Source organism: Pithys albifrons, chromosome Z (assembly GCF_047495875.1).
Source record: "Pithys albifrons albifrons isolate INPA30051 chromosome Z, PitAlb_v1, whole genome shotgun sequence".
Classification (NCBI taxonomy): Eukaryota; Metazoa; Chordata; class Aves; order Passeriformes; family Thamnophilidae; genus Pithys; species Pithys albifrons.
In genome coordinates this window covers 64,378,659-64,401,832 of record NC_092497.1, presented here as the reverse complement: position 1 = coordinate 64,401,832, position 23,174 = coordinate 64,378,659, and the positions used below count along the sequence as shown (strand labels likewise).

Here is a 23,174-nt window from a genome sequence, read left to right as displayed (position 1 = left end):
AAGTAAGCACTAAGAGCTACAGCTCTGGGTTTTGTTTCACCATTAACTTTTGCAAGTCAGAAATCATGTAGACTTTATATTAGTTTTAAAATAATTTTACAGGAATCAGGTAACTCAAGTGCTGTCACTGAGTGAATTGATGGAGGTGCTCATCATAAAGTCAATTTTGGTGTCTAAGGTCTGTGTCATTTAGATGACATAATACGTAATTATTTTTCCTTTGATTGGAGACAATTATAGTATGGTTATGAGAAAGCTGAGAAATAGTGAAAGCTATCGCTACTACTTATAGTCAAAGAAACTGGACAGACAAAACAGAAGTGGTAGGGAGCCATGTAGTAAGTCTGCTTGATGCTGTTCAGATAACATGGGAAATGGGCACAGGACATGAGATCTCTTCCTGTGTCCCTCCCCAATAGTATCTTAATGAAATCATAGAATCATAGAATCAATTGGGTTGAAAAAGACTTCCAAGATCATCGAGTCCAACCCTTGGTACAACTCCAGTCCATTTACTAGATCATGGCACTCAGTGCCACGTCCAATCTGCGTTTAAAAATCTCCAGGAATGGTGAATCCATCACCTCTCTGGGCAGCCCATTCCAATGCCTGATTACTCTCTCTGGAAAGAATTTTTTTCTGATATCCAACTTCAATTTCCCCTGGCAGAGCTTAAGCCCGTGCCCCCTTGTCCTATTGCTGAGTGCCTGTGAGAAGAGACCAACCCCCACCTGGCTAGAACTTCCCTTCAGGTAGTTCTAGACAGTGATGAGGTCACCTCTGAGCCTCCTCTTCTCCAAGCTAAACAACCCCAGCTCCTTCAGCCTCTCCCCATAGGGCTTGTGCTCCAGTCCCTTCACCAGCCTTGTTGCTCTTCTCTGGACTCGCTCCAGCACCTCAATATCCTTTCTGAACTGAGGGGCCCAGAACTGAACACAGTACTCAAGGTGTGGCCTCACCAATGCAGAATACAGGGGAAGGATCACTTCCCTGGTCCTGCTGGCCATGCTATTTTTGATACAGGCCAGGACCCCATTGGCCTTCTTGGCCACCTGGGCACACTGTTGGATCATGTTGAGCTTCCTGTCAATTAGTGCCCCAAGGTCCCTTTCTGCCTGGCTGCTCTCCAGCCACTCTGTGCCCAGCCTGTAGCGCTGCAGGGGGGTGTTGTGGCCAAAGTGCAGGACCCGGCACTTGGCCTTAATGAACTTCATCCCATTGGAATCAGCCCATCTCTCAAGTCTATCCAGATCCCTCTGCAGAGCCCTCCTGCCTTCCAGCAGGTCGACACTTCCTCCCAGCTTGGTGTCATCAGCAAATTTGCTGATGATGGACTCAATCCCCTCATCTAAGTCATCAATAAAGATGTTAAACACGACTGGACCCAACACAGACCCCTGGGGAACACCACTAGTGACCGGCCGCCAGCTGGATGCAGCTCCGTTCACCAGCACTCTCTGGGCCCGACCCTCCAGCCAGCTCTTAATCCAGGAGAGGGTACACTTGTCCAGGCCATGGGCTACCAGCTTTTCCAGGAGTATATTATGGGAGACAGTGTCAAAGGCCATGCTGAAGCCCAGACAGACCACGTCCACAGCCTTCCCCTCATCCACCAGGTGGGTCACTTGATCGTAAAAAGAGATCAGGTTGGTCAGACAGGACCTGCCCCTCCTAAACCCATGCTGGCTGGGTCTAATCCCTTGTCCACCCTGAAGGTGGTGTGTGACTGCACTCAGGATGAACTGCTCCATATCCCTGCCAGGCACCATCCCCTAAGCCACCTATTGGTAAGCTGGGCTTTCCTAAACCTCTCCTCATTCATCCCGGCTAGCACAGAACTGAGGCAATTACAACCTGTGCTCCTGTTCCATGAAGTGATCGGGTCAGTGCCTTAAAATCTTTTTTAAGTACTCTGGTACTCCTTTTATTAATGTCATCACTTCCAACCTGGAACATTCAGAGAACTTGCCCCTTCCCTTCAAACATCAGTGCCCTGTGCCTTTCCAACTTGCAAAGTCGGAAGAGAGCTACTGTAACTCACATTATCACGTGAAGAGATTTGCTAGCATGCTAATTAAACTCAATGTTTTTATAGAAAGCATATAAAACATAGGTGAACAGGGAAAAAAATCACCTTCCCAGGTCCCTGAACATAAATACTAAACCAATTATGCAAAGTTTCTGAAAGAGTAGTTTCTTGTCTGGGAACAAGAAATAACTGGGCACTGTCCTGACTACTGGTCGAAAGGCACTAAGCTTAAAGGTTGTTAAGCACTTAAAACTTAGAAACATGTCAGTAGTGCATTAATGAACAACACATGACTGCTTTGAAAAATGAAGTTTTCATGTACCACATTAGAAGAGTAGAAAAAAGTAAAAGAACCCTATGGGCAGCTAATAATAAACATCCTTCTTTTCCCCTCCCTCTTGCTCTGTTTGAAACCCCACCACTCTTCATTTTACATTTGTTCTCAGCTTAAATCTGGCAACCAAGGAAGACTTCAACTTTCCATCCTGAAGTTCACCTTCTTAAAAAGATCTCCTAAAAATTCACTTCCCTTGTTTATTTTTTTGCCACTAACATTCCTGTGTCTGGGTCTACTTGTAATTTCCACACATTAGAATTACACTTAATAGCAAGAAAGAACTTTCTCTATAGCAGCTCTGGAAATAACTTTCAGTAATACAAGTATGTGACGGTTATTGTGGGTTTTGCGATGCCATTGATAATGTTTAGCTGCATGACTGTATTTAATTGATGACAAACCTCCTCCCCCCAAGAAACCAGCACAAAACACACTCTACAGGCAAGCACACCAAACTTAAGTTTCAATACAGAACTCAAGCTAGTTTACCACAGACTTAACAACAGAAAACTACTAACCAGAAACAACAACCTAAAACACAAATCTAGAACCAAACCTAGAATCAGGGTTATCACCCCACAATGGTCTTCTCAGATAAGCTGAACTTTCACCAGTTATGGAAACCGAGTCTTCAGCCATGTGTTCACTGATCAGGGTCTACATCTTCACATCACTGAAATTTGCATCTTTTTAAGAAGCAGGAGAATATAGATTGCCTTCTGGTTTCCATTTGAACATTATTAATAGTTGCTTAATCATTTGCACTGAAACCCCAGTATATTTAACTAGACATTAAGGAGAATAAGAATGCAAATTGTAAATAGGTTTTTCTTGCATTTTGATTTAACGACTGATGCCAAAAAGACCTGATAGAACCACGCCAGAATGCAAGTTAATGTTAGAAACAGAATTAGGGTTTTGCTGAAGCTACCTTTCGAGGGGGGTGGGGGATCTTGGACAGGCAGGCGAATCGGGCCAGACTGCGAGTCCCCAGTTCCGAGCCAACAGGAATGAGGGCAGGGACCTTTCGGGCGGGAAAGGGTAAAAAAAGTTGGGTTTTTTTTTTTTTGTTCTGGGTCTGTCTCTTGGGCAGAAAGAGACAGACCCGGTTCGGCCGAATCTGTTAAATAAGAGTTTAGTTTTGCTTTGACGACTTTGTCCCCTCTAAATTCTATTGGTAAATGTGAGCATTTCTCACAATTTGAGGGCGTTCGTCCGGGATTTCTCGACCTCTGGCCCTGAGAGGTGGGACATCAAAGACCGGGGAGGTACACCCTGCACCATGTCTTGGTGTCCTGCCCCGTGGGGACTGCAGGAAGGACTCGGACCGGGGACTCTCAAAACAAAAACAGGGAAGGAGAAGAGAAAGCAAGCAAGCAAATGGTTATTAAGTTTACCGTGGCAGCTGATAATACTCACGCACGAGACCCAGGTAGGAACAGAGGCTGGTAAGTACTGCTTGGGGCAGCTGGGAGTAGGGCGGGAGAAGTCCTGCAGGGAAACTGAGTCATGGGAGTCTCAGGGGTTGAGGGGTGGGAGTCAGAGAACTCCACCCCGGGCGTATATCCCAAGAGCCCGGAGGGGATAATGCCCAGGTTCTAAGGCGAGGTGGTGTGTGTTGCGCTCAGGGGAAGGATCTAGGAAAAAGATCCTAGTTTGTATGTTTCAAATTAGACCTGACTCATTATTTACTGGCCAAATTATGGGGCATTTCTTGATTGGCGGAATGTGTGTGTGAGAGGCAGAAATTGGTCAAGGTGAGGGAAACAGAAAAAAGGAGAAATTGGACCCTTTGAACTATTTACCCCCTCCCCATGGACCAGATGGGGAACTGTAAGAGGGGTTTCCTTTAAAAATAGTTCTGGGGTGGCGGGGTGTTGGCGGCAGTGGCCGTGGCTGCCTCCCCGGGCTGCGCTGCGCTCGGGGCCAGCGCTGGAGGCGGCGCCCCGCGGGTGTCGGGCACTGTGGACAGCGCGGGCCCCTCGGCGCCCACAGGGGGCTCTGAGGGCTGTGCCAGGCGGGCTGAGGCGCCGCTCCCATGCTAGGGGAGGCCCCGAACCGTGCCCGCTCCCGGCGCCCCGGAAGGGCACTCCGTCGAGTGTGGGGCCAGGCAGGGAACAGGCGGCAGATGTGCTAAAGCCAAGCCGGTAGCGGCGGTCTCTCCGTTCCCCCGGCTATGGACGGGAAGACGCCTCATTCCGAGCGAGTGCTGGAATTGTGCAGAAGAAAGTGCCTGGGGAACGTGTGCGTGCGTGTGTGTGTGTAAAGCGTTCTCTGTTCAGAAGGGAGCTGTGAGTCGTTTACAAGGATGTTGGGGTTTTGGTGAACTGGAGAGAGGAGTGCCTGGGTAAATACAGAAATTCTTCGTATTTTTGTGGATAACTGTGAGTATGGTGAAAACAAAGTTTCAGCAAAAGAAAGTAGAATAAACGGATGGTAAAAACTTTTTTGTAAAATCTGACATTGCAAACAGATTGCTGTTCGGTGTTGCAAAAAAAAGTGGTTTTTGCTTGGCAACTGAAGTGAAGGGCCTAGATGTTGTTGCTTCAAACTTGATTGCCCTGGCCATTGCTTGTGGCTGTGGCTTGGGTGGAAATGTAATTGTTTTTGTCTTCGGACTACAGAGGGTTAGTAGTTCAAAGCAAAAGCGTTTAAAAAGCATTTGAGGATAAGCAACAGAGAGATAAGCTGTCTTTTCCAAAGGAGATACGGTCTTTAGAGGTCACATAATAGAACCTAATGGTTGTACCCTGAATTCATTGTTTTAGCTCGAGGGCTTCAGTGCCAGTGGCTCAGTCTTTTACAAGTAGAGAAGGGTGGAACCTTCCAACTATACAAAAGCCTGAGTAAGTCTTTGAGGCTGAAGGGGAAGGTGTAGTGTCCTGGTCAGAGTAAGTGGAGGAAGTTAACACACAAGGGAGCCAGATCACCCTCCCTCTGAACTTCCTGCTCACTGTTTGCTGAGATCATGTCTGCTTTGTTGTTTTACAAATCATTTTACATCCTTGTATTACTAATAACCTGGAATGTTTTGAGTTTTTCTCCATAGCATGAGATGCCGAATGCATGCCTGGACGAGAAATAAGAAATCTCAACAGAGTAAAACACTAAAAGTGAGCGCGTCGCCTTTTTGGTGTTTCAGTTTCTAGCACATTTGTGGTAGTCATTTTCTGATTGATTGCTTCATTTTACCTTGCACAGTTGTTGGGACAAAAGCAGTGTCCATCAACCCGGGAAATTCATACCAATAAAGTGCAACAAAGCATTTAAGCCAGTCCTGTTCCTGCTGAACCCAGAATGGGTCTCAACACTCCGTGAATGCCTGTAATTGATTTCAGAATAGGACTAGTGATGCACTTTTTCTGCCTCGTAGAGTGGGCGGAAACGTTCAGTCTTTTCCATGTGGTGTCCAGTTGCATCTGGGCAGGTTAAGATGTCTCTGCAAGTGTCTCAAACTAAAAGATCTTTGGGATGTTGTGGTTTTTTTGCCCAATATGTACAATGTACAGTGTGTTTCAAACAGTATGCACCTTTGATATAATGTAATCTATTTTATATGATTTGGGCAAAATCCTTCACAGCTGGCCAAGGGGTTGGGCATTGTGACTTGTGTTGTCTGAAATTATTAAAATGCAGCACCACTGAGGCGTGCTTGAAAAATTTCCTGTAATGATTCTAAAGTAAATGGCTGCAGAGCATATTGGACCTCACTGTCCCTGCAATTAAGAGCACTTCTGCTGCTCCCACCAGGATTTGTACCAGTTCGCAGAGAGCATTAGTGAGATTGTGCTTGGTGTGTTGGGAGTTACATCAGGGTAGGTCATGAAATCACTGACAAACTGTTGATGTGACTCCAACTGTGTTTGGAGCTCAGAGGGCATCCAGACTGGTGGAGGTGTCTGTCCTGCCAGGGCTTGTGGACCTGTCAAAGCCAAGAAGACCAGCCAGTGCCTACAGCTGGGAGGAGGTGAGACAAAAAAGACCACTGGGGGGAAGAGTTATCCTTGTATATGTTTGTGTTTTTCAATTAGAGTTCTCTTACCATCAACACAGACCAAACACTCTCCAGCAGACCAAGCAAACTGGGGCAAAGCAATATAGAGTTATGCTCTGAAAAGGGTGCTTTGTCATTTACATGACTTGGGATAAATTAATGGTTGAGTTTCTTTCAAAAAGCCATGGCTATCTGTGCACAATAATTAGTGTAATTGAAAATGTCATAGGGATTTTCTGTACATATGCATTTCTAGTTCCTGAGTGACCAATGATGCAATACTTGAAGAACATGTGAGTTTACTGTGTGTAGCGTAAGGAGCGGTGATGATGCACTGACATGGTAGACTCAGCTCCATCAGCAGGCTAAAGATGATGGCTCACTGTGCCTGCTCCACTCAGCTGTGTGCTTTTGAAGATGTGTGCCATGTTCACTAGGATTTGCCAAAGCAGAAGGCTTCTGACACATTCAGTGCACTGTCAGACTGTCGTGTCCCTTACCCTTCCCTTAAGTACAGAGTTTTGTTTTGTGTTTGGGGGGAGGAAGGTGGGTTTTTTAAGCAAAACAAGAATTGAACCTTTATGCTGTACCATTACTCTAGGTCAGTTTCCTCATCACTGTGTTTAAGCTCAGACTAAAGCCTGTGCAGAGGGTACCACCTACAAGCTAATAACTAAACACCTGCCCAAGAGTGGGGCTTAGATATTTAATACATTGAGCCAGTGACTCTTTTGGGGTTATGCTGCGAGTGTAGGTTCACCAGCATCAGTAAAAGTTGCACAATCTGGACCTTCCTGTAGCATAATAGTGTGAGTGAAGAATGCAGAAGCTGGCAAAATAACAACCTTAGAGTCAGTTTAATTTCTCCATGTTTTCAAACAGTTTATGTATCTGCACAGCAGTATTAGTGTAATGTCCGCCCAAATCTCTAGTCAGTCTTTCTGAGTAAGTGACTCTTGGGTGTGGCTTAACAAGTCCATCTGTTCATTATATTGGAGTGGAAAGAAGTTTCCATTTTTAAATAAAATCAATAAAGTTTAAGAATATCAACATTTTAAAATGAAAGTCTTCAACAAGTTTTTAAATGAAAGTGTTCGAGAAGTTTTGAAATGAAAGTGTTCGAGAAAAATATGTTAAAAAAATATAATAGCTTGCTTAGTTTTAAAGAAAATGCCTGTAGCTGTGCAGGAGACTCACGGCAAAGGCAGTATTCCATGGAGAGACACAGCCAGGGCAGACTGTTAGTGCTGCCTGAGCCACAGAGCTGTGTCAATGATCCAAGAGTGTCTGCCATGCCATTCTTAGCTGCACCAAGGGTACACAGGAAGACTAGTCGCAAAGTGTGACCTGCCTTCCTGCAGAAAAAAAAAATCTAGGGCTGTGGTTTGGGGAACTACATAAAACGGGGAGACAATTTAAAAAATGAAACAAATATTTGAACATTGCCTCTTCAAAGCTAACTAAACTATTTTTACTCTGTGCAGACTGTCATACAGCACTAGGAGCTTTACCCCAGGGGACAGTTCTCTCATAAGGGGCAGGAAGGCAGGTCACACTTTGTCCCCTCTAAATTCAAGGAAAATCAATTGCATGAACACATTAACTTTTCTTTTCTGATGGGTGCCAGGGGGAGGTGAGGGAAATTATTTTCTTGTGATTTCCTAAATTCCTTTAACAAGTTTGAATTTAGGTGACAGCATAACACTACTGTGTCCTACAGCAGGAGATGTTCTTTTCTTTATTGCCTTGGCATCTGAGAGTTTAGAAGGAAAATAATATCAGGTGTGTCACAGCTTAGTTTGTAGTGAGGGTTTCACTTTCAGATCTTCATTCTTGGATCTCAAATCTTTTCCTGGAAGAATATATAATTCTATTGCCTTATGAAATTATTTTTCTTCCATTTTTAATCATTTTCTACAATTGATTAATTAATTTAGAACTTAGGAACAATTTTTAAGACAATTTAGTTGTATTTCTGGTTAAAACTACATTCTACTCAGGCTTACAGAAAATGCTACGGAATAGGAGGAAACAGGCAGTATTCAACAATAAAGGCCAGATCCAAACCCACGGAAAACCAGGAACTTTTCTGCATTCCAGGAATTTACTGTGTCCCAGTCAAGTAAGACATTGTTTATTTCGCACATGAGATTGTGCATATAAAGACCAATCAGAAACGTGCCTACATCTGACCACTAATGGGTAATTACATAAAATGACTTCTCATCTGAGACATGTGTTTCCTGTTGCTGTTTATGTTGTATTTCACAAAATACTGTTACTATTACAGGTTTTTGAGTAATTCTGAGCATGTTTATTTCTCTCTTTTCCCCTGACATTGCCTTTGATTTTTTTTACCATGATATTCTTCTGCTGTGGAGTAAGGTAGGAAATTTTTACTTTTTAATGTCAACTCCTGGCAGCCTAACAGTGTGGCTGATGTTTTGCAGCTCATAATGGCTAACAACTAAAGACAGACTTCTCATGTTTGATTTTATTCTTTATGAAAAAAATAACAAAATTCAATTCTAAAGAATAGGAAATATAGTATTTTTAAAACTTACTAAAAAAAAAAAAATCCAGGGCCTAGCCCTTCTTGATTCACAGAACTTTGTCTCTCTTTTCTTCTGTATATATATGGCCAAACTTTGCGAACGCAGATTTGGGAAGGGCTCTCCCTGCGTGGGTGTGCAGTGGATTTTTCAGGTGAGGCTCAGTGTGCACAGAACTGGTCCCACCGTGTCAGTCCTGAGGTCCATCTGCCACGGCCGAGCGAGCGTGGACAGTGACAGGGAAGTCCTCGGGACTGTCACAGCCCCCGGTACTAACCGGGGCTGACTCTGCTGAGCATCCCAGATCTGACAGGATGGGATGGCAGGGAGGCATTTACTGCCAGGAGACGGTCTCGACTGAGACTCGAACTCATGACCTTGTGATCCAGAGTCTGGAGTGCTCACCACTACATCACGGGACCGCCCTCTCTTCTTTTCTTCTAAGACCATGCTAATTAAATCAGAAAAATACCTGATATAAACACAGGGCTTTTATACCCTCATCAGACCAGCTCTTTGCAAAGAAACCACAGTCTTGCCTCTTTCCAGGACATTTACTTACAGTGAATATTGCAAATATCTGCAGCAAAGGGCATTTTTTCTATGGTAAAAATAAAAATGACAATTCTAAGCACTGAAAAAAGGTAAGTAGACATGACAAGCTCTTGTTCTGGGACATACTCAGGGAGAGTAACAACATCCTGCAACATACAGCAGGATACCATACCTTATAGAATGTTTCTTATAAAGAACAAGATGCTTTATTTTTTCTACTATGGAAAGAGCATGTCTCAGGACTGAAACGCAAAGGGATGATTAGCAGATTTCCAGTGTGAAATCATTCACTTTGAGCCACATCTATGACCTTAGAATAAGTGAATTATCTGGCTCTCAACTAAACAGACATTCAGTAGTGCCTTCTAACTGCCCAAGAAAGCAGCAGAAGTTTGGATTCTTTTTGAAAAGACAAATAGACTAAGAAAAGACTTCTATTTTTTTACAGGTGAGCATAAATTTTATGTGTGCCCTGAAACAGTACTGCTCCTAATGATGCAACATGAGAAGTTTATAGTACAAAGCTTAAGGTGGCATCTTTATGCATGTTGAAGTAAACTCAGCTCCCTCCAACAGTTGTTCCATTAAGTATTTTCTCCTGTATGTTCTGCTCTCCTATATTTAAGTAAACCCACACATTCTTAAACCGCCTTTTTTATTACAAGTTTAAAATTTGGAACATAACTAAATGGGAGCAAAATTGAGAAAATAAAACAGATACAGTATCTTGCAAAAAATAAATATAATTGGGGAAAAAATGAACAGCTTTCTGAAACTACTATAGTTTAATTATTTTTCAGTAGATGCTCATAGATCTCTTGTATCTACTTTAATCACAGAAAACAGCTTAAGGATTTTTCCAATAGCACAGAAAATTTGGTTTAGAGATTTATTATTGTTAATGTAGGTACTCTGAGGCCAACTACAAATGGGAAACACATAAAAAGGTATAAGAAAAATAATGTGCTAAGAGATGAGAATATTCACTTGCCATGCAGAGGCGAAAATAAACAGTAGTAGGTAGTCCTTTATAACAATTCCAATGTCATTTTTTTAATAATTTAGAAGAATTTGGAGGAAGATTGCGTGAAATGAAATGAAATCAAACTTTGGATAACTTGCTGAGAAAATCTCAGTTACCCTTTAACATGCATATCACAGCCTAAAAGTAAAAATCTAACATGAACAGTTATGTCTAGAATGTCTTTTTAGACTTCTGGGATAAATTGCAATGCAAATCACAATCTGACAAGCAAAAACTATTACCTAAGCAAACACTATCCAAACAATACAAAAAAGATTCCTGAAAAGCCAATGAGAGTTAAGATGACATGAAGTTTCCCAACAAAATAATTTATAGTACAGTACTAGTATTAGCATTAGCATAGTTGTGTATACGAAAAATGAAGTAAAGCTGTAAGCAGCAACGAAGTTCTGAGCTTGACATCCAGCTGAAAATGCTTTATTACACTGTCAGAGGCAACTGAAAGGGATACTTGATGGGTACCCTTGAAACCGTAATTTGTAACACTCTAAACATGACAATTTCTGAGCACAAGACAAAATTACGTGGTTGTGCGTACAGGAAAGATTTAGTAAGATTTTTTTTTCAAGATTTTTACTCTTAGAGTAAGGAAGTATGCTATTGTACTCATCAAGCAGGGTATGTCAGGAGGATCAGGAAACTAACTGCCATTCATGACATGCAGTTCAGGCTGAATAAGTTTTGAGAAATTCAGTCTGAAACTTTCCTATTCTTCCCTATTTGCTATGTTAGTACTTCCACACTTGTTCACATACAAGAGACAAATCGGTATCTTTAAGTTGTGTGTTTCTATAGAAGGAGCAGAGCCCTGCATGCATGTACCAATCCATCAGAAGAATTACTTCTTCCTGTCATGCCTGTTGCATGAAAACCAGAAGTGAACCTTTCCACCACTTGCTCAGGTCTGCCTTTAGAAGATGGCCTTCTAAAATAAAGGTCTCCCAGTTTGCCTCTGATGACAAGGCAAAATACTTTCAGAGAGAACAAATATTTCAGCCACAATTTACACCTGGAAGGGTATAAGTAACTTCCTACCCTTGTTGCAAATGCAATATTTAATTTATTTCACATATATATATATATATATATGTGTATGTACGTACGTACGTATGTATGTGTGTAGATAAAGATATAACTGTAAACAGATCAGAGCAAACTACTCCCCCAGCACCAAAAGTAAAAACAAAAGAGAACAACTCCCAAACGGTAGATTCCTCTTGGAGCACTTATATTTATGGAGAGTGTCACACCTCGGCTAGCTTCGAGGTGAAGTCTGTCTTTTCCCAGCAAGGCAGAGACAAGGAGTGGACTCTCACTCACTCTCTCACTCTCTCTCCCTCACTGTTGATAGTCCCCAGGAATCTCCTTGCAGTTTAAGTCGGTCCCCAGGAAAGAAAAACAAAAGTCTGCAGCGTGTCTCGAAGCAGCCGTGAATCTCCTCTCTCTGTCTCTCTTTCTGAAGCTCAGGGTGCCCAGAGATGGAGGCGGAAAAGCAAAGAGCAGAGCCAGAAAAAGAGCTCTCACCAGCAAACAGTGGCTCTTTTTTCCGCCACTGCCCAAAGAAAAGCCCCAAAAGTCAAGCCAGCACACAGGGAAAAACCTCTCCTCACTCCCAGGTGTGCCGGGGTTCCGTTTTCTCACCTCTATCCCACCATTCAGCTGGAATCTGAAAGTCATTGCCATCTTTTGTCCTCAGTCCTGACACTCAAAGGACTAAACTTTTGTGTTGGTAGGGTGAGAAAAGTTCTCCAAGGGACTCCTCCCAACACCACTTTCCTGTGTTTGAACCTTTAACAGCATGTCAGAGAAGCAATGCAGTGGACCTAAGTATTAAAATGTTTGCTGTTTGTCATTCCATAGCCATATGCCCCTAGCAAGAATAATGTTTTATACTTTTAAGGCAGACTTCTTTTCTTGTAAATTATTTGTAAATTATTTAATAGCTGGTTTTGTTTTAGAATCACAGAACATCCTGAGTTGAAAGAGACCCACAAGGATCACTGTCTCCAACTCCTGGTCCTGCACAAGACACCCAAGAGTTACACCATGTGCCTGAGTACTGTCCAAATGCTTCCTGGACTCAGGCTTGGTGCTGTGACCACTTCCCTGGGGAGTCTGTTGCAGTGGCAACCACTCTGTGTGTGAAGAACCTCTTCCTAATACCCAACCTAAACCATCCCTGATGTAACTTCAGGTCATTTCCTCAGGTTCTGTCCCTGGTCACCACAGAGAAGAGATCACTGCCTGCCCCTCCTCTTCGCCTCCTCAGGAAGCTGCAGGCTGCGATGAGGTCTGCCCTCACTCTCCTCCAAGCAGCTGATTTGAATTTTGACTTTTCACATGAACAGTATTTCTGGCATCTTAACCACAGGATTCGTTTTTTTTCAGGCAAAATTTTGCATTCAAACCAGTAGTAATACAAAAAATACTGAAAGCAAAAGATTTACCTCACAGCTTCCAGGCTATATAAACTTATGGTGTCATAAAATACAGCTATTTCAAAGAAAATGAAGTTTATTTTAGTCTAATACTAACAATACTCCTCACATTTTTAAAAAAATACAGAAAGGCACTTATATGTCATTACTATTCCAATTTCTCTAGGGGGAAACAGATGCACATTTCCAGTTGAAATTACATCAGTATTTGTTATGTTACTTTACAAGTAACATTGTATAGTCAAAATCACAGACTGAAAAAGAATAATATGAAAGTATGGCTATGTACCTTGCAAAAAAGTTAGATTTTAAACACTAAAAATTACTTTATGGAGAATATCTCTGAAATATTGAAGAAGGATTTCGAAGTACTTTTTCAGTCTCCAAACTACTACTCTCAATTCTGATTTTGCATTCTGAGAAGATCACCTAGAGTGTAAATCAGGCTTTTTTTTCTTCATATACTAACAAAGCCATCTTGTCAAAATAGAGAACCAAAGACATCAAGCAGATGCATTTAAATTCCCTTCATCCATGAAAAGCCAAAAAAATCCCTTTCATCTAAATTGCTTCATAGTTTTAATTTCACTGGAACTTAAAACTACCTATTTTTTTCAATAAGTAGATTCTGAATTGAATGAAAAGTACATGAAAGATACATAGTAATATGCAGAACATAATGACTTGGTTCAGTGAGGCCTAAAGTCACGTCCAACTTTCTTGTGTGTGTGTGTGTGTGTGTGTGTGTGTGTGTGTGTGTGTGTGGTTCGGCTTCGCGAACTAAGATTTGGGAAGGGCTGTCCCCACGTGGGTGTGCCCTTCCAGCCTGCGCAGTGGATTTTAGGTGAGGCTCAGCGTGCGCAGAACTGGCCCCACCGTTTAAGTCCTGAGGTTCATCTGCCACGGCCGAGTGAGCTTGGACAGTGCCAGTGAAGTCCTCAGGACTAGAACCTACAGCACCCGGCATTTCCCACGAGGTCTCCCATCCAAGTACTAATCCGGGGCTGACCCTGCTTAGCTTCCGGGATCGGATGTCAGGGAGGCATTTAACTGCCCTCCCAACTTTCTAATCCTTAAAAAAAAAATTTAAAAAATCAGCTTCTACATGCATAAAACTTAACAGCCTCAAACTGCACACTAGAAAATAGTACCTGGACTATTCTGATCATCGCTGGTCACAGAACAGACAACACTCTGGGATGGTGGACTTTTTAAGCCTCCAGTCACAGACTTGTTTCCCCATACAGCTTAACAAATTCAACGGATCTGCAATTCAACACTACAAAGCAGAGTTTAGATCAGAATGCAACTTCAGATGTCCTGGGCTAGTCACTTTACCTGACTGTTAAACAGCTTTAGCAGCAAGTCAGGAAACTCCAATTGTAACCAAAAATGGTGTAAGGATTAATGAAGAGAGAAAACCAGGAGTGCAGGGGTATTACATGAGCCACATCCATCAACTATGTATTGGGTAAAAAGTTAATTTTTTATCCTCAGAATTTCAGCCTTCAATATAGACAGAAACAGTTTTAGAATCTAATGCTAATTTTTCATTCAGCTATTTCAGTATCTTAATGAAGACTACTGTAAAATCAAATTCCACCATCACAGTTTACAAAACCATGTCTTAGAATATCTTCCTAGTATTGATTCTGAAGTTGTATACATAAAAGTGAAGCTCTCTGAAAAGACACAAATCTTCCTGAAAAACTTTTAGTAATTTCATCTAAGTTGTAGCAACAAGTTGGCCCATCTTTACTATCTCTATGGTCAAAACTAACCTAACAGACCATTAGAGTCCGTATAGAGTGTGTATAAAATCAAAAACTTCTATAAAGTTCCATCTGACAAGAAAACATTTGAAAACACACCTAACAATTTTCTGCTAGGTAGTTTGATTTATTATGCAACATAACCCTAGTTAGTAAACATAGAAATAATTTATGTAACGATTATGTTAAACACTATTCACCAGATATTCTGTATGTGTGAAAGCCACCACTGGTTTTCTTTAACTAAGATGGACTAATTACAAACCAAATATCTGAATTTCACTTACAATTTTTAGATCAGCAAAACAAGCATTACTTTTCCATGTCTGCATGAAGTAAATGAGATACTGCTAATTTTGTACTCAGATATGTTTCCCTGGACAAAAAGCAAAGCTATTTCAAATTAGCTATACAATTACAGACTAAAACTTTATTTATGTCATCTACCCAGCAATTAAGTTGAATGAGAAGCTGAAACCAGATTCAACTGTCTTGGGGATCTTGTAACTGATCAAAAAAATTGTTTAGTTCTTGAAGCCTGTCCTAAGCAATAGAGTTCTTAGCAGATGACCCTCTAGAAAATAATATGGCAGGGGATCCAGCAAAGTATTTTGCAGTTCTGTTTGGAGTGGTGCAGATTCTGTCCCTGAAATTCTTCCAGAATATAAATGCTTTGTAGAATCAGAGCAAACTCCTCCTTCCAGAATTTTTTTTTTTAGGGAAATACAGTTGTCATGCCAACACTTAGAGAACAGCAGGCTGCAGCGACAGCTAGTGATGAGGCCTGTTTTTGTCTCAGAACATTCCTGGGAGACTGGCAGTGCATTACAGGCTGTTCAGGGCAGCAGCATAATGTCACTAAATGTCACTGTCTGTGATCATAGATTTGGCTTCTGTAGTTATTTAGTCCCTTGCTTCCAAACTCAGGTACTTGACCTCCCAGCATGAAGGGAGCTGACATACTTGGTCAGTACACATGCAAGCATGAGGTGTATGGCAGATGCTATGGGGAACTACACTCTTCAGTGTTAGTTATATCAGCAGGTTGTTCAGGATCTAATGAAAAGGAGCAGGTAACTATCTCCACAGTAAGAGCTGTGGCTGCTCAATGAGGCAAAACTCCCTGGAAAAGATCTGGTCAGCTCCGCAAGACACAAATGAGGACTAGATACTGACACTATGAAACTGACTTACTGGTCAGAAATGCAAAGTTTTACTTAGAAATCCCTGTGAGAAGATAGTTATAAAACTGTTACAGCAGTCACAGCAGGAGAAAAAAACAAGGGGCATCCCTTGCGGCTGGTAAATAAATCTCCCTCTGTAATACTGCAATAAAAATAGACATACCTTTGGAGACTGGCATGACACAGGACATGGTTAAAAGGGTATCTTATGCATAAAAGTATCACTCAATTCAGAACTCACTACTTCTACTTATTTCAATTTTTATTTTCAACTTTATCAGTGGTAGTAATGTAACTAGTTCACTGCATCCAAGTGAACGTGAAACACTTCACAGTTTTCATCCAATATGCATGACACTGTTACAGGTTACAGTGGCAAAAGCACAGGATACAAGTGCTGATAAACTATATACCACAATGTTTTTCATGTTTATATTAGTAAAATATTCCCTTGAATATGTTGTAGACAATTATTATGTTTTCTAGAGGTGTCATTACAGAATTATCAAACACTTTCTCAAAGAAGACATGAAAGTGATTCTGCTGAGAGACCAATTGCTGTGACAAAGACTGTTTTACACATATGGAAAAGATAATGAAAAAAACTCAGAAAAATTTTCTTACATTTCACTACCTACCCCAACCAGGAGCTTTATACTGAACATGCGTAAGCAGTTTTATGCTATAAATGAAAGGAGTCTAAAAAGTGTTAGTAGTTCCTACTCTTGCATTTGTTTCTGCACACCCTTAAGCGCACCTGTTTTAAATTATGTATAGTGACTGCAATGCACTGTGAAGCAATCTAGCTTAAGTTAACTTAGCTAATTTGAAAACGTGCTTAACAACTCAATAGAGAGAAGGGAGAATAATTTCTCTCAAAAGAATAACAAGCCATGGTGAAAAAGTGTATCTACCACATTGACTAGCAATGCTTCTAACTTGGCCTCATGAAACAGTATCAGAAGCAATCAAGAAAAACAACTGTTATCAAGTATGTGAAGACCTGATAAGAAATTGTTTTCACAGTAGTCCTTGAGGAGTCTTCATCAAATGGTCCAGCATTTTCAGTATTTTTAGTGTCTTTAGAAAGAAGGTATGACTTAAATCTCAAAAGAATACCAAGCTGACCAGAAATTCACCTAAGAACAGGCTTAAAATTCAGAGTAATTTCGGTGAAGAAAACTTGGGGATCATTCAACGAGGACACATGCTAAATCCTCTTACCAGGAAGAAAAGATTGACTACATGAAACATGATTTTGAAAAGCTGGCAAGGAAATAGATCCACAGAGAAGGATGAAGTTCTTACACTGCATCAAAATTTAACATGAAGCAATACCTTTCACATTAAGAAAATGAAATACTGGATTATGAGGTGTAACTATCATAGAACTTATGCAAAACAACTTCTCCCTACTCAAATGAGGCTGCATCTGGAATTCTGATGTCTAGCTTTTGACCAAACTTACAGAAAGACTTCAGTCACACGCAGAAAAACTAGGGGAAATCAGTGAAAACAATCAAGAGATCTAGAAAACAGGAACTATGGGGAAAGAATGTACAAGCAGTCCTTGTTAATCTTAGGAATCTACTAAAAAGGGAGACAACTCTTCTATGACACAAAATGTTAAAAACCCCCACATTAATAACCTGTTCTGCAGGAGCAGTTACTTGGACAAGAACCAATTAAGAAAATTCAGGTAAAATATAAGAGAAAGCCAAACAGTTATAAACACTTCCCTGTGGAGTTCTAAATTCACTGCTCAGGAATGTCTAGAAGAACAGGTCAGAAAAACGTCTATCATAAATGACCCAGAACTAGATGCTTCAGCAGTAGGAAGAGGGATGATTTCTTTTAGGGCTGCCGTTTTTACAATAAAGGACTTAACACAAATATTAGAGCCAAATTAAGACACAGAACATGAAAGCCAAAGCAAACTTCTATGTTGCTACAGCTAAGAGTATCCATCATTAAAAAGAATTAGCTTAAAATGAACTTGAGTAGATGTACACTGTAAGCATGACACAGAAATATACTGTAAGTACTTCCACTGTAGGATAAGGTGAATGTTCAAGAACCCAAAATGCAGATTATGTTTCTAGGTTTTTCTTCTCCACAGACTAATTGAAAAGGTCAAGCATCAAACTCCTGTAGTTTCAGAGACTTGCTTAAATTTTCAGCTGATGTATAATTCAAAGATTTTCTCCCTCAGGCAGCACAGTCTGGATTAGCCACTATCACAGTATTACACAATGCAGTCCCACAAACACTGTGTTTGAAACTAAGTAGGTTGAGAGTGTTACCCATCTTTAGTAAATTATACACAAAGACTACATTGTATATTCATGTTGGTATTGGCTGTAATTCTACAATAAAACTTACGCTGTCAAATGACATAGCTTAGTTTTGCTCTTAAAATGCTTCATCTGTAAGTTTTGGAAATTATAATGTTACTGAATTTCCTGGTTCTGGACAGACCTTCCAACAATCAATCCTTACCACGCTCCTTACCATATTTACTCCCAGTCTGAAGAGACACATGCATTTCACTCATGAGCATTTCACATTCACAAAACAGCAAGAATCCTCAACATTTTGTATGAGTTAACTTTAAAATACTTGCTTTCAGGTCTTAAGTACTTAAACCATTTCTCAAGTGTTTTGATCCCAGTGGAGCCAAAAAATGCTCAAGACTTGCAAATGAAATAGTCTGAGAGAAAGAAAACTTATGTGAAAGTTTCCAAATTCTAAAAAAGGTTACATTCAGGTATGTAAAAACATAGTAAGCTTCTGCAACACAGAAAGTTGTAATATATACAGTCTTCTCTACCAGGTAAGAATTCTTCATGTATCTGAAAGATGACACTTATGAAAGTGTCTGAAGATGTAAGAAATATGTCAAGATCTATGGCAACAGAATAGTTCCAACTGAATGCTACCATAGTCCTGATTCAGCACTTACAAACAGTGATGTAAGTTTCTGCAGTGAGGTTCAAAACCTTTTTATGCCTTCAACATGTCACCAAAAGCTGAAAAATAAGGATATTTCAGCCCTAATCACTATATTATGTTCTTGCTACTGCAGTCTTCAAAAAAACCCCAAACCACCACAAATGAGTAACTTTCAAATATAAAAACCCAACCAATCTACCAAAAGGCATGGCCTACCCGCAGCCACTGTTTCTCTGTGAGAGCATCACTGTAGTCCACATCCCTGCGTTGACGGGATCCTCTTCCAAATATTTTCTCTTCTTCTTCTTCACATGTAAGCCTTTCAACTTCAGCATCATCCTTAATAATCCAGGATGGCAATTCATCCTCCTCCATCAAGCGTGGCTTACGCTTAGGGTTTCTGGCATCCTCCCTGCGACGGTCCATGTCCATACGCTGCAATGGCAGTTGGGAAATGGTAACAGTTTTAAGGGCAATAATTGAAGTATCACGTAAATGCTTAGCTATCTAATGATACTTGAACTTTAAACCAAGTCCTTCACAGTATCATGCCCTTTCATGATACTCCAAACCACTTCTAAACTGCAACTACAAAAAGAAGAGGCTAAACACGATCATTAATTCTCAGTCATACTGTCTAACCCATAACTAGCTTTCACTGATATAACTAAGACAACTAAGCAGCCAGATGACAAAAAGCAGATCACAAGAACACTGCTGTGTTCTGTTAATTAAACAACAACTCCTTATTTGCACAGGTCTGTGTATTTCTGTATGTGATCTGCAAATACTAATCATTCCCTCATAATGTCCCCATAAGGTGTTATTATTATGTAACTAAAAAGAATAACTGCAAACACACCAGTTTTGTGACTCTGAATATCAGAAGAAGAAAATTTAAAATTGGTATTAGAAAACAAGAATCAAAAGAGAATTAATTAATTCAGAGAAAAGTTTGCCCATGCAGTGCCAGAAAGCCAACATGCTTAAATCTGAATTTTTCCTGATCATACTGCTGTACCAGACAAAAATCCAAACACAAAAATATCAGATAAGTTTAAGTGAAATGTCAAGAACATTAGAAGGTAACATTAAGACTATCAGTTGAAATTTAAATAATCATACAAATTAATTTCGAATGTGGTAAAAAACTTAACTCAGAAAACATATTTGGATACTGAGGATACATTCCCATGACCTACTGTAGACTCATCAGTGAGGTGCTTTATAATTCTCTCAGGGAAGCCTTCACCTCTCTCTACTGACTGTATGCTGACCCAGCTTCCTATGGTCCTGTGAATCCCCACTGCATTTTCTGAAGTGCCCAAATCAGGTAATATGAATAGCTGTTTCAAATAGGCTTTTTGTAGAGTCATACAGTACTTAACACTCATTAATTAGTTGCTAAGCAGAGAAAACAAACAGATGGTCACTAAGCATTTAATTTTCGTATTTGAAAAAATAACAAATAGACTGACATCAGAATTGGCTGTAGCATTGTAACAGGTTACTGCTTTGGCCAGAACACCTTCATAAAAAGTGTATTCAACTGTGTGCAAACCCCTTCCTGTGTGCAGGATGCTGCACTTAACACAGGAGGCCAACTAGACATAGCATCCTTTTACAGCCCTAGCCAAGACATGGACACACATGAATTCAGAGTGATTATCTCGGAGGCAGCAGAGGTACCACTAAGGTAGGGAGAATAAAACCTACCTTTGTGCTCTTTATCTGACTACACAAGACCTGAAATATTGATAAAAAGACACACAGCCTTGACAGCCCAACTTTCCTCTCAAATTTTTCTTTTATAATTAGTTTACCAAAATGAAAGTGTTTTTTTAATTAATGATTAAAATTATTTCATAGCCATTAATATTTAACTTCATTCTTCCTGTCTTACTGTTTTCAAACTCTGGATTTCAAAGCATGTTAGTTTTCCCTTTTCAAATTTTTACTACCTACAACCAGATCCAGCTCTTTACTGTCCCTTAAAAACTTCCATGTCAATTAAAATGCAACACATAAATTCAGCCCACACAATGCTAAAAGCTGTCTTTACACTAGGCACCTCAACTCTTTTATGTTAATATCCTTCAAATTTAATACTAAAAGATGAAGTTGTAGAAATGCCTGCTAATAGACAAATTCGTCATCTACTTTCTATCCATAGATTAGTTCTTTCCTTCTGGGTCTGAAGAAGCAGAAATACTCAGAAGCTCTTCTACTTCCGGCAGCAAATCCACTTTCACAGAATTCAGGGTATGTTCAGTCAGTACCTCAGATGGAAATTTAAGCTGGATATCAGAAAAAAATTCTTTACAGAGAGAGTAATCAGGCATTGGAATGGGCTGCCCAGAGAGGTGGTGGATTCACCATCCCTAGAGATTTTTAAACGCAGATTGGACGTGGCACTGAGTGCCATGATCAGGTAAATGGACTGGAGTTGGACCAAGGGTTGGACTGGATGATCTTGGAAGTCTTTTCCAACCCAATAGATTCTATGTTTCTATGATTCTATGAATTATTTCTTTAGAGCTTTGGATTAAATAGCCACCTCTTGGTTTCTGTCATGTAAATCTCTTTACACCCAAATCACTGATGGGAAGTTTAAAAAGACAGGAGTTTGTAAGCACACATTTTCTGTGCAGCCTGGCTTTACAGATTTCGGTTCTTCTGAGGTAACATTTAATGAAGCAAGAGCCATGCCTAACACAGACATGTTAATAATTTTTCCATCAGTGCCGTAGTAGCAACAAAAAGAGAAGTACTAACAAAAATGAGTGGCTCACATTTGAACTACTGTCACTGGCTCATTTTGGTAACTGTTCAACAGCTGTAGCAGGAGGAGATGCAGCCAACTGGGCCCTTAACAAAACCACCATCAAAGCCCAGCTAACTCGCCAAGAAAACAACATGGTAAATGTACTAATTTACTATCTTGTTATGTTCATGTACTTGTCTTTGATACCATCAAAGCCCAAAAGGAGGAAGAAATATTGAATAGCAGAAGTATGCTGTAGAATCAGTAAGCCAAACTGTGACTATTACTTTTGCACTATGAATTTCTCAGGTTGTGTCAGATTCTTCCTCCAGACTGTCACTGTTCCACTGTACTGACAGCAAGGATCTCTGAAGTCTTTCTGTCACGTGAGGAACTGTGCGTTTAAGCAGACTACACTTATTTCCTCAGATAAACAATGCAAGTAAATAAAGCCTATTGCTTCAATGAAGTTTTCCAAAATTTGAATGACAAAAGGTTAAGACCTTAGTTAAAAACACTAGATAATCTACTTATGATCATATCATCCTTACCATGAAGAGATCAAACTCCTCCTCACGTCGAGCAATCATCTGATTCAGAGTCTCATCATCAGGCACTTCATCCTCCTCCTGGTTACAAAGATGGATAAAATTATTACAAAGAAGTTACATGCAACTTGAAGGAACAGCCTCCACCAGGTCAGTGCTTCACTGACTCTCCCTCTCTGACAACATGTGTGGAACACTCAAAAGTGAAACCAAACATTTAAAATGTTCAGCTATTAGAAGTAAGACAAAACAGGCATAATTAGGGAGACAACTGGAACTTATTACCACTGTCATAATTCAAGAATGAGGAAATGAACAAATACACAACCAGCAAAATTTGAGTTGTAGTTTTCCTGCGTCAGGAGTACAGTTAGTACTTTGGTTAAAATATATCTCCAAATATACCATTCTACATTTTGAGGTCTTTTCTGTCAAAGCAAGGAGAACAAAAAAGCCATGATTAAATGAAAAAAATTAAACATGTCTTTATACTGGAAAATAACCCTGCTGAATTCCTTTCTCTTGACCATTGCCAGCTTGCAAATTGAGATGTGAAAATTTTACTTCAGACAAAATCAATTCTTTCATAAGGACTGAAACAGATACTGGAAAAACAATTTACAACTGTAGCATTCAATGAAAACTGTTAACGCTGAACAGTTATCATACCCATTTTAACACAATCAGAGTCCGCAACTTCAATTTCCTTCCCTGATTTACTGCAAAAGCTCAGACAACACATCACTCGAAACAATAAAACTACAGAGTGAATCCTTCACAGGGTTTTCTGGACCTGTTATTACAGTATGCTAGAGGCCTATAACTCTTCAGGAAAACTCATGTTTTGAACCCAGTGTAATAGGATTATAGAATGCATATATTCTGTAACATATAACACCCCAAGCTTTTTTGGTGTAGCTTTTTTTTAACTCGAAATAAAGAGAAAAGGCCTTGATACATCCACACATCTTATCCTGCCTTCAGAGGCAGGACTTCTAAACCTC

The 23,174-nt window shown here is 40.3% G+C and overlaps 1 protein-coding gene across 1 annotated transcript in view; it reads right to left on the bottom strand.

The window, feature by feature from the left end:
• Positions 1 to 23,174, bottom strand: part of SMARCA2 (SWI/SNF related BAF chromatin remodeling complex subunit ATPase 2) — a 127,698-nt gene that overhangs the window by 27,162 nt on the left and 77,362 nt on the right. The window contains exons 27-28 of the mRNA XM_071581487.1: positions 22,174 to 22,251; positions 19,075 to 19,293 (exon numbers count right to left, since the gene is read on the bottom strand). Coding sequence (XP_071437588.1) covers positions 19,075 to 19,293; positions 22,174 to 22,251 — 297 coding nt within the window. The remainder of the gene's footprint in view (positions 1 to 19,074; positions 19,294 to 22,173; positions 22,252 to 23,174) is intronic.